At 35.1% G+C, this 11,638-nt stretch overlaps 1 protein-coding gene across 2 annotated transcripts; it reads right to left on the bottom strand.

The window, feature by feature from the left end:
• Positions 1 to 8,258: 8,258 nt before the first annotated feature.
• LOC122080798 lies at positions 8,259 to 10,553 on the bottom strand. Of its 2 annotated transcripts, XR_006140942.1 has the most exons (3): positions 10,105 to 10,553; positions 9,608 to 9,993; positions 8,259 to 8,846 (listed from the first exon to the last, which is right to left on the bottom strand). XR_006140942.1 is itself a non-coding variant. In XM_042647692.1 (2 exons), the coding sequence occupies exons 1-2, from the start codon at positions 10,290 to 10,292 to the stop codon at positions 9,786 to 9,788; spliced, it is 396 nt and encodes a 131-aa protein (XP_042503626.1). In that variant the 5' UTR covers positions 10,293 to 10,553; the 3' UTR covers positions 9,446 to 9,785. The 2 variants fall into 2 exon arrangements, 1 of the variants encoding a protein (XP_042503626.1); XM_042647692.1 differs by lacking the exon at positions 8,259 to 8,846 and having other exon boundaries at positions 9,446 to 9,993.
• Positions 10,554 to 11,638: the final 1,085 nt, after the last annotated feature.

An 11,638-nucleotide genomic window follows, 5' to 3' on the forward strand; every position in this document is an offset into this window, starting at 1 on the left:
TGACTCTGATCCTTCTTTAGTTGGTAATATTGGTTGGGACAATCTTGAAATACAAAGTTGAGAAGTTGGATCTTATTGATGCTTTCTATTGCAGTTGTTCTATTATCACAATTTTAGGATATGGTGATAAGAGCTTTTCAACTGAATTGGGACATGCATTTCATGTGTTTTGGATATTGACCAGTACCATTTGCATAGCTCAGTTCTTTCTTTCTATTGCATGAATTGGTCTCTCTTCCTATATGTATTATGAGTAAGAATATGTAGTGGCCTTATTTTCATTGTTGTTGTTAGCTTGTGTTTCCTATTTGTCATTATGTTTTACCTTCTAATAGGTTCTCATGTTTGTATTGAATTTGTTAAGCCGGTTTTCCAATCATAGCAGTATTGGTGGCAGTGATTGTGATGATGGACTTACCAGTGGAGCTTGGGTTACACATGGCGATGGTGGTTTGAAAAATCTCTTAACTTCTCTGGTATCGAAGATATTCTCATGAAGAGCACTCTCTCTCTCTCTCTCTCTCTCTCTCTCTCTCTCTCTATATATATATATATATTTGTGCGTGTGTGACTAGAAACTAGAGATAAGGTGGAAGCATGGTTTTAAGTATCTCCGATACCGATACGATACCCTCCGATACGTATCTTAAATTTAGTCGGCCGATACGATACACACCGATACGATACATTGAATTTTTTAAATCATTTTGTATAGATATATATCCTACAATACATACCAATATGCATCAATACACATCGATACGATACGACATGCCTCGATACGACTCTATGAAAAATAAAAAATTGAGGTAAAATGTACGTTTCGGTATGTATTGGTACGTATTGGTGAGTATCGATATGTATCGATCGGTACGTATCGGTATATATCAGCACGTATCGGTGAGTATCGATATATATATCGGTACGTATCGATACGTATCAGCGCTACGGTCATATAATGGCCAATATGGATAATTTTTCAGAAAAAAATGATTTTTTGAAGGGTTTTTGTTCCAAAGTTGCTATCAGCCATATTTCTCTCTAACTAAAGTGGAAATCAATGTTGGGAACAAGAATTTTACATTTATGGGACAACTACAGACCTTGAATTCTTAGTACGATACCCTCAATTTAGTGTTTATGCATAATACATGTTATCAATAGCTTTTTTTAACAAATTCTTTATGCAAAAGTGTTTAAAAAAATGTTTCCTATCCATTTATGTGTGTATCTTTAGCGTATCTTAGTGTATCTCCGATACGATACGATACCCTTCAATACGTATCTTAATTTTGACCGACCGATACGACGATCAATACCGATACTTTAATCCTTGGGTGGAAGTATTAATATAGAGAGAGAGCCAAAGGAGCTAAAATGGTAGGATTTTTAGTATTATATCTTTTTGCCATAACATTAACCGATGCTTAAGCCTTTGGACAAAAGTCTTTTCTGTTAGAACATAAAAACTATTTAGATGGTTCTGATCATATGAACAAAAGGACAGATCAATATGTTAACTCATAGGTCAAGATATAAGGTTTACCGTTTACGAACCACAATAAGCAAGCAACACAAGTGCAATATGGTATATGCCTAACTTTAATCCAATGAACCAACCTTACTTTAAGTACAAGTTTTAAGCATAACAATGTTGTGCCTAATAGGCACGTCAAAAAGCACTGTCAGAATTATGTGAAGACATTTGCTCAAAAGACCAGGATTATGACGTATCTTTTTACCAAAAAACAAAAAAAGATAAGACGTATCTTGAAAAAATAGAAAAGTAATGAACCCCGATTTTTTGTCCCTACCTACATCTATTTTTATCATGTACATACTATACAATATTGTGAGTCCTATTTAGATTCTCCTAATCATGTGGACTACAATTGGTCGAATTTGATATTGACGACATGTGATGTTACTTCTTTAATTGGGAGACATTCATTTACTCGTTTTTTATGGCTTTTTGTAATGACATGCCAGTATATTTGCAGAGTTTTTAGGGGGGCAAAAAATGACACATGATGATTGAATATCAGATACTATTGTCGATGGACTTATAGTAGAGAATATTATACCATATAGGGAGTTAGGTTAGTTTTTCCTTAAAACACATTTGATATGACAAAGGATATGAAGTAATATTTACATTTAGTTGTGTATTTTATTTTGTAGAGGATGTGTATGCTAGAGAAGATCCCGAGCCATTTGATTAGATGTAGAAGCTATTGAAAATGAATTAAGTTGCAGTGGTGTGGTAGTTGATGATAAAAATGGGGGAACCAATGAAACTATAAAAGATGATGTTTTTGTGTATGAAACAAGTGAACATGTTGATGGGGGTGAAAGTTTGCTTGTTGATGATTCAATAAAACACTTTGACAATCCCGTATAGTATATAGAGGAATGTTGCAATGGGAAGTACTTTGCCAATGAAAATGATGCATATGAATTTTATAACAATTATGCTCAGAAGATGGGATTTAGCGTTCAAAAATCTAAAGTGGAAAGGTCAAGAAAAAGGAAAGAAGGAATGAACGAAGAGAGGGATGTCTTGTTTCGCATGTATGTTTGTAGTAGGGAAGGTTTTAAGGACTGCAATGATAAAAGGCAAGAAGGAAAAGAAGTCAACCATCAAGTTGATAGTAGAATTGGTTGTCCTACTCGTCTGCGGGTAAAATTAGTTGAAGGGGGCTTGATTGTTGACCAATTCATTTCAGGTCACAACCATAACCTTGTGGCACCTAATGAAACTTATTGGCTTGGATCAAATCAATGGCTCTCAGACTTGGTTGTACAAATTGTGACCACTCTAGATGATTGTAGTATAGGATCGACAACTATTTATGAAGTTGTGAAAACTATGTCAGATGGAGCCCCCAAGGTGGGTTTGCCAGAGTTGGCATTTAAGAACTTTATGAAAAAGAAAAACCCGAAATTTCTTGGGGTGGACTTACAAAGATTGTTAGAATACTTGCACCACACGAAACTATATGATCCTGAATTCTTTTGAAAAATAACCAAAACAGATGATGGTACAATGCGAGGTATCTTTTGGGTTGATGGACAGGTAAGAGCTGCATACCGTGTATTTGGTGATGTCCTAGTATTTGATACAACATATAAGAAGAATAGATATCACTTTCTATTTGGTCCTTTTGTCGAAGTAAATCATCATGGTCAAACTACTTTGTTTGGATGTGGGTTGATAGCAGATGAGACGATTGAGTCGTTTATTTAGTTATTCTCTACGTGGTTAAAAGCAATGGATGATTGACCACTTGTGGTAATTATTACAGACCAATGTCCATCATTGTTGAGGGTCATTCCACATGTGTTTCCAAGCACAAAACATAGGTACTGTTCATGGCATGTGAAAAAACACTTTATGGAACACCTGAGCCATTTGTATGGGATGAGTCCATCATTTAAAAAGGATTTTGGGAGGTGTATATATGGTAATAAGACAGAAAATGAATTTAAAACAACATGGCAAGAGTTATTAATAACTTTTAATCTCGTTGAACATGAGTGGTTGAAGAAAATGTACGAGCAACGGATTCATTGGGTACCGTTATATCTTAAAGGTACTTTCTTGGTTGGCATGTCGTCCACACAATGCAGCAAAGGATGAATTATTACTTTCATGGTTACTTCATGCAATCAATTCTATTGTACAAGTTTGCACGATAATATGAAAAATGACACATTTACCAATTTTGAGTAGACAGCCGTGTGAGAGATATAAGGGAATGATGGGACCCAATCACGTACTGAAAAGTTTGACCAGAATCTCCAAACTAATAGATCCAAAAAGTTCATTTTGATCAGGACCAAGACAGTTTTGAAATTGGAATTTTGCGACCAAGATTCAAACTCACAATGCTTATACTAATTCTTTGGATTTTTTTATTGTGCTTCAAACCCTTAAAATGAAGGTTCCTAGATAGACTACATTGACAAGGCTTAGGATATGCAGATCTTTTTAAGGTTCCAATCTCCATCAAGGACAAAAAGTCTCAAGCCTATGCCAAAAGGCAATTACTTAGAGCAAATGGTGTTCTAAAGGGTTTATAGAGCAAAACTAATAATTTTGTAATAATTAATGGCAATATTTGGAGATGATAAGCACGAAAATTAAAGAGTTGAGGGGAAAAAATTCACTTTTATATATTAATGAATAATGATCCAGATTTAGGATGAGAAGAAGCAAAGCTTCCCAACTTCCAAATAAACATGGCTCAGGAGTTACAAAAGTCCATTACAGGCTAAGCATGTCTCATTTAGCCTCAACAATGGCACAACAGGGTACTATAATCTCCACTAGGGGAGCTTCAGAAACATAATCTTCAAATATTTTGTGTTTCATATTGATGTAAGTTGTAAGTACTGCAAATTTATAGCTAGGAAGTTGCAAAATCAGTTTACGTATGGTCAGTTCTTCGTGTGTACATTTCACAATTAAGTATCTTGTTATCATTTGTCAATGGAGATATTATGACTGTTTCTGTTCACGTGGCACCCAGACTGGCCTTGCTAAAATTCTACGTTTTGAGACTTGGAGATACAAACACTAGTAAATTTTAATATTTTTGTTGAAGGGAGCCTCCCTTACTGCTCCCAATAGTAGAACTTCATCATAACCTCAATCATGGAATAAACTCCATCTTATGCTTGTATCCAAATGTAATAGAACCTCAAAGTACTAACCAGAATAGATAGAAATTCCTTCATATGGGATAAATTATTATGTGCATCTGGAGTTGAGGAAAAAACATAATTGTTCTCTAGATACATGTACTTTATCTCCATCTGGAAGTGGAATGTTTATAATCATCCCGGTCAAAACTCTTCTTGATCATATCCCTCATTAAGTCGCATTTGATTGCTTGTCCTTTCTGGGTTTCTTCGGGGTATATCAGGATAAAGTAAAATAAAGACTCATTTTTCAAAAAAAAAAAAAAATGGAGATTTAGATTTTATATCCAACTGATAGTAGCCCCGTAGTATTGAAGTTTTAAATGGGATACGGATTGTCCAGTAGAAGATAAGACCAATACCCACAATCTCTTAAGCACTATTATTAACTTGTTATTCAATAAACTTCAAGTCCTAATCACTAACTTAAGCTCTTATAAAGTAAATATACAAATGAAATGAAACATAAATGTACAACCTTTCTATGTATTTCCATTGACACTCAAAGTACACAGAAGATAGGGTAGAAGCATAAAGCTTCTCATCCTACTACTACCAAAAAAAAAAAAAAAAAAAAAATGTAAGATTTATTACAAAAGCTTCATTATAAAAGTCCATCAAAGGTAAGATTCCCTACAAAACAAAGCAACACATAACCATTCAAGAAAGGTAGAAGAAGGGAAGTATATAAAACAGCCAAAAACAGATTTTGGTATGCCAAAATATATAGATTTTGATAGACCAAAATCTGTAGAGACTGAAAAAAGGGGATTGTTGTGAGTGACTTCATTCATCTGGTTCATCACCACTCACTCCACATCCTCCACTTCCATCACAACCATCCTTGTACAAAGTATGATGAAATATAAGTGAACTATCCACTTCTTCATCATCAATGTCTGAAAGATTAATGTAAATGAGAGATTTGGGGTGTGATTTGGGGTCTACCATATATAATGGCTTGAGTAAAGAACTCCCTCTTTCAATGCAGTCCAAAGTTGGAGCTTTGATTGGAGTGATTGGATCAACCACTTGTTCAATAGTCTCGCTCATCTTCCTTAGTCGATCCAACCTCTTATTCAACTTGTTAATCTTGGACCACATCTTCTCCTTGGCCATTTTTGAATGAAGAGGCCTCATCTTCGACCCCTCTTCATGGTTAGGAGAGGCTTTTGGGTGAGAGGCATACTCTTCATAGTTAGGAGAGGCTTTTGGGTGAGAGAACTCCTCTTCATGGCTAGGGGAAGCTTTTGGATGAAATGATTTTTTTTTCTTTAGAGGTGATTCTTCCTCACACTTAGAAGAGGACTTCTTCTTAGAAACCTTCTCAATTATGGAAGTGGAAGACATTTCTCTAGTGTTATTTTCAATTGGAATAAGAGTGTGTTTGAATCAACAAGACTAAGTAATATATATATATATATATATATATAAATAGGAATGGTAACAATTTATTACTTGCTATGTGGGCTTTAGAGGTTAAAAAAAAAATTTGGGGTAAAAAATTTACCTTGTTGACAAGCCAACCACTCACATAGGACTTGTAGCTTCTATTGATATATCACATCAAATCAAGGTGACTATCATATCTAAGCAAATATTTCAAATTTCATCCCTGCCTCTCTCTTTATGCTCTATTTATCTCTCATCAAATCAAAATAGGATCCAATAGATTTTGAATTGTCCAACACTTGAAGTCATCATCAACCATGTTTATTACCTTCCCAAGATCAAAAGTATGGGATTTACTATGATCTTATAAAGATATGATCGCTTTTCATTTTCTCCTCTTAGAAAAAAAAATGAATAGCCAAATTTGACTAGAAAGAATGAGATCCGAAAGCTATAAAACATTTATTGGTTGTTGGTTGACACGTTGCCATTGGATTGGTCATCCAAGATTAGTGTTAGTATGTACAACTAATAAGCAAATCCATAAGATAAACCGGGGGTGTTCTTAAAACGTACTTCCCAACCATGATCAATCATCAACTTAACAGTGAATTTGATGATCTTTAGTTTCTTATTGGAAAACTGTGTAAGTTTGTTTCCATACTAATTTATGTATTCTCTGATTTTTAGTCCCCCCCCCCTCCCAAAAAAAAAAAGAAAAATTTGTTTATCCTTAGAACCCTATGTTGAAGCTTTTTTTCTTTTTCCCCATCTCCCTCCACCCACTCTATTCAGACTTCACTCAAGTCATAAATGCTAGTATACATGAGAGTGACTAGTCGTTGGCAATATAGGCTCTCCACCCACTCTATAGCTGGTGACAAGTTTTTGCATCATGTACGATTACTTGAGTATTAAAAATACTAGCTATTGGACCCAAATAATATTATTTGAAGTACATTCACAATTAAGGTGTTGGTCCACTACTGTAGAAGTACATCCATGTAGCTTGTAACATTGTAACCCCATCACACAAGCCAATGGAACTTGAACCAGCAATCTCATTTTATTTTCTTCCACGAGATTTTAAAAAAACTCTCCAAGTGTGAGTGTGTGGCCTAAGAGTGTCTCCCTACTTTTGTCCTTGTAAAATGTATTTAGGATTTTTGCTTTGAGAAAATGATACGTAGAAAAAAAAAGAATTTGGGGAAGGTGGAATAAGGACCCGACCTAAGCTAGCTAGCTAGCAAAATTATAAAAGGGAAGAAAAAGAAAGATTCGAGCTGCCTCTCATAAAATTAATTGTAGATGTCTGCTTTTTTACGCTCTTTGGTGACAAATTACACCTAAAGAAAAGGAAAAATATATCAAATAAGGTTAAGGGGGTTTCAGAAAATGCCTTGACTTAAATGGAATTGATGTTGCCTTCTCTATGATATGGAATACAATTTTTTTTTTCCGTCTTTCTTTATAGAACGGATCCATATCCCGTGACCTAAGTTGGTAAAAAAAATTAAATTTAATTACGATCAATGAATCTTGATGGATTCAAACCACCATTTCTTGAAGATTCTCAAGTGCTCTACTTGTTTGAGCTAAAGACTAAGTGGTGAAATTTATGACTTGTGTTATTTTATTCATTGCATTATATGAAACCAAATCATGCCTCCTCACATGATCCATATCCCAAGTAAAAATAACAATAAAACATCTACAAAGACTCATATTTGGTGGAATGTCTTAGAGAGTTGTTGATGGTTATAATATACGCAGCCTTACCCTGATTTGTGAAGATGGTTATAATGTCTTGGAAACTCATTGTTTTCTATCTCCCTCTTTTCTTTCAGATATTGTGTCACATTGAAATCAGATTAAATAGAAACAACCATTTCATTGAACAGAAAATCCTCCAGAACCCAGCCATGCAGCAACATGTAAAACTGTGAAATAAAATCTCTTCTTGGAGTTGCTTTGAAGGGCACTGAACTCTGTTGCTTATGTCCAATCTCACTCTCTAACAATTCATCCAATAAGATTTCTTCTGTTTTTTATTAAAAGGTCTTTTATTTCTCTCTTTCATCAACACTCAAACTAAAGATTAAAAAACCATGTTTGACTTCTGCATGGTTTACCCTTTTTCAGAAAAACAAGAAGAAGCAGGACATTCTATAATCAAACACATTATACATGTTCATATTCTCCAGTTCATCCCAGTAACTGCAAGATAAAAACAAATGTATGACATTCACAGAGAGCAGAAGTGCTGGCCATATGCACATCCAACATCTTGAAGTCCTTTTGAATTGGCACTTTGTCTTTAAGTAGATCCACATGAAGACACCCACACTCAGTGGAACTTTTATGCTCCAAGTCTTACTTAGATTTGAACTTTTCTACCCTGCATATCATAACTTGATCCAATTGAAAACATTCCATTTGAAGAATTTATCCACTTTCTTTGATCTTCCCTCCTTGCCACTATTGGTAGCTCCCCCATTACCTGAGCTTATTTCAACACTTGCTCTTTCAATAGATCTGGTAAGTCAATTCTACCATTGAATATCTTTAAAAACTTGATAGAAAGTTTAAAAGAGACAACACCAAGCTGGTTCAAAGTATTCAAAACAAGAGATCTTACCTGGCTACAGCTAGATGGAAGGTAATGATCAGGATCTAAGACTTTTGTTCAAATAGTGCTGAAGAAAAGAAAAAGAATGCCAACTGGAGCTACAAGAACTAAGCCCTCTCTTCTGAGGATAACAAAATAAAATCAAAATAAATTTTGACAGACATCTATCAGAATCTGATAAGGAAAGAATGGTAGGAATCCATACAAATCTACAATATTTCAAATGCAAAGAAAGGAAATTAATGCATGCAACACTAGGAATAGGTGTAGAATTAGTTTTCTAGCCATGCTAGGCTCAAGCAAGGTGAAACAAGGGGCGTTTCCTACAGGGAATCAACCTCATTTGGCGACAACCACAGTGAGTGGGATCCAAATGGACTTGAATTGTTGCATCTAATAGCTAAAAACTCTAATGGAACTCTAATGGTCAGATTATATAAAACAGGACTATGAGTTTTATTTGGCTTTAACTGATAAAGCTTCAAAGAGGTTACCAATCTCTACCAATGCATCAAAATGAATGCATGCAACTGCTAAACATCTTTTGTTTTTTTTTTCTTTTTTTCGTTAACCAAAATGTCCAGGTCAACTTACGCACACCTCAACTAATCTTCGGGGAGACTAGCACAGCAACCCACCACCATGATAAAAATAAAAAAGAGAAAACCACGGTTCACTCTCCTCCCTGAGGGTTACCACTTATATCACTCTACTCCCTTGTTAAGTTTTAAATTACATAATTCTCCCATTGATGGTGTAGATTCTATCAATCCTACTGTCATGAGTTGTCGACTGGTAAGTGATAACAAAAGATGTACCATTTTCATTTTAAACCCCAAAATACCTATACAGTGTTTAAAAGATTGGTGAATAGATACCCACCTTCACCCATCTTCTTCCTTCCAAAATAAAACACGGAACACGGAACACGGAACACGGAACAAAATCCTTTTGACTCTGATCTATCTACTCTCCCATCAAAACCAACAGCAAAACCAGTTAGATTGCAGAGAAATCACAGATTTCATTGGCTTCAAGTTCAAGAAGGTCATTTTGCTTCTTAATCGAACTGATCATGCTCAATTTCATTGCGGACCATCTCCTTCTTTTTCGTATTCTTCTTCCTCTGCTCCGTATCAATCTCAAACCCTAAGCTTAAATCCAATCCCCTCTCTGAATCGAACTCCGATTGCGGTCGCTCAACCAATTTCACCCTCAAATCCCTCTCCACTTGCATCACTTTGCAGGAAAAGATCATCCTTGAACACCTGAAACACTGGGAAACCAAAATCAGGTAACAATTTTCCAAAGCCTGAATAGTAATTTAGAACACATTTGGTAGCCTGTACAGACTTTACGCAAAGAGACCAATGCCTGACCTGGAATCAAAGAGGACATGCACTAGATATCGCCCCACCAAACAAAAGGCGCTCAACACAACCGTCCCCAGGCATGGTAGCCCTAGGGCTACTCTTTCCATTCCACCACAAGCACAGACGAACTTCATAGAGCATGGTAAGTGAACAGCCAAGCAATTCATAGCATTCCACTCTTTTATCTCTGCCATTTCATTTCCAAACAACACCAAAATTGACACCCAATATATTAGTTTATTCTTCCGTCTGTTTAAAATATAATATATTGGACAAAAAAAAAAAAAAAAAAAAAATACAAGTAAAAAACCCTATAATTATCAACCATGTACCAAAAACAATATAGACTGAAATTAGCCCATGTATAGGATCAACTCATGCAAAACCATAATCAACCCACCCCCCAACCCAAAAAAAAAAAAAAAGAGGGAATACTAACCGATCAAATTACAAGTCCAAAAAGATCAATCATAACCACCAAAGTCAGTTGACGGCATGTCAGAAAGATCAATATATAAATTCATTCAGCTAGAAAATTGAGGTTGGTTTGCAAACTAGGGATATACTTGAAATAGAAAATACCATGTCTTATTTTAGGACTTGAACCAAATCAAGCATTATTCACCAAAGCAATTTCCATAACAATGTTCTCCCTGAGTCAGCAATTTCCATAACATTATTCACTTGAAATAGAAAATACCATGTCTCAATCTGAGTCAGAAATTTCCCTAACATTATTCACTTGAAGTAGAAAATACCATGTCTCAATCTAAGTCAGCCCCTCCCTAATCAAATGGATCAGGAACCTCTATTATTCTCCCTTTTTCCCCCTGTTCAACTTTAGTCTCATATTTTTGTTCTTCGATTAGATATCTAAACATCCACAATTTCACTTGTAAATTTAAGAGAAAAAATGATACCGTTTCTTCACAAAATGCTCAGTTAATTAAAAAAAAAAAATCTCCCCTATGATAACCTAGAAACTGAAATGTGTGCAACCAAATGCCAAAATCTTCATCCATTCTTTTTTTTTTTTTTTGGTAGAAAAAATATTCATCTATTCACCCAAAAGAACAATGGTAAGAAGGAAAAATGCAGCAAGAAATAAATAGAAGCAAAGCAGCCAACAAACACCAATACTTCTCACAGTTAGACAAATAAGTAGCTAAAGTAGCATTTGTATAGATTAAATAATAATAAATAAAAAAATACAATGAGGAATCGAGAAAATCCTTGAACACATTAAAACTCAAACTTGCAAAAAATCAGCTGGATTTCAAACTTAAAAACTAATAACTAGAGGTATGATGAGACTGAACTTGCCCCTCCCAATCCTGCTGTTCCAATCCCCTTTTTCCCAAGAAGATATGGTCGTATGTTGTAATTTGTAAGTCTAAAATGGAGAACAGGAGGCCAAAATTTTAAAATCCACGCTAACCTGAGTTGTTTTCCCGCTGCAAGTTTTTCCTACCAATTTCAAGGTCTAGCTAACATTCAAAGCCTGTAAAAACTCTTCCTTTTGCATCCGCATAGGAAATGT

Source organism: Macadamia integrifolia, chromosome 1 (assembly GCF_013358625.1).
Source record: "Macadamia integrifolia cultivar HAES 741 chromosome 1, SCU_Mint_v3, whole genome shotgun sequence".
Lineage (NCBI taxonomy): Eukaryota > Viridiplantae > Streptophyta > Magnoliopsida > Proteales > Proteaceae > Macadamia > Macadamia integrifolia.

Bases quoted from the DNA above. Each gene is read 5' to 3' on its own strand.
- LOC122080798 (XM_042647692.1), bottom strand. From the start codon at position 10,292: ATGGCAGAGATAAAAGAGTGGAATGCTATGAATTGCTTGGCTGTTCAC. The intron at 9,994-10,104 runs GTCAGGCATTGG...CCAGTGTTTCAG, and splicing joins CATGTCCTCTTTGATTCCAG to GTGTTCAAGGATGATCTTTT.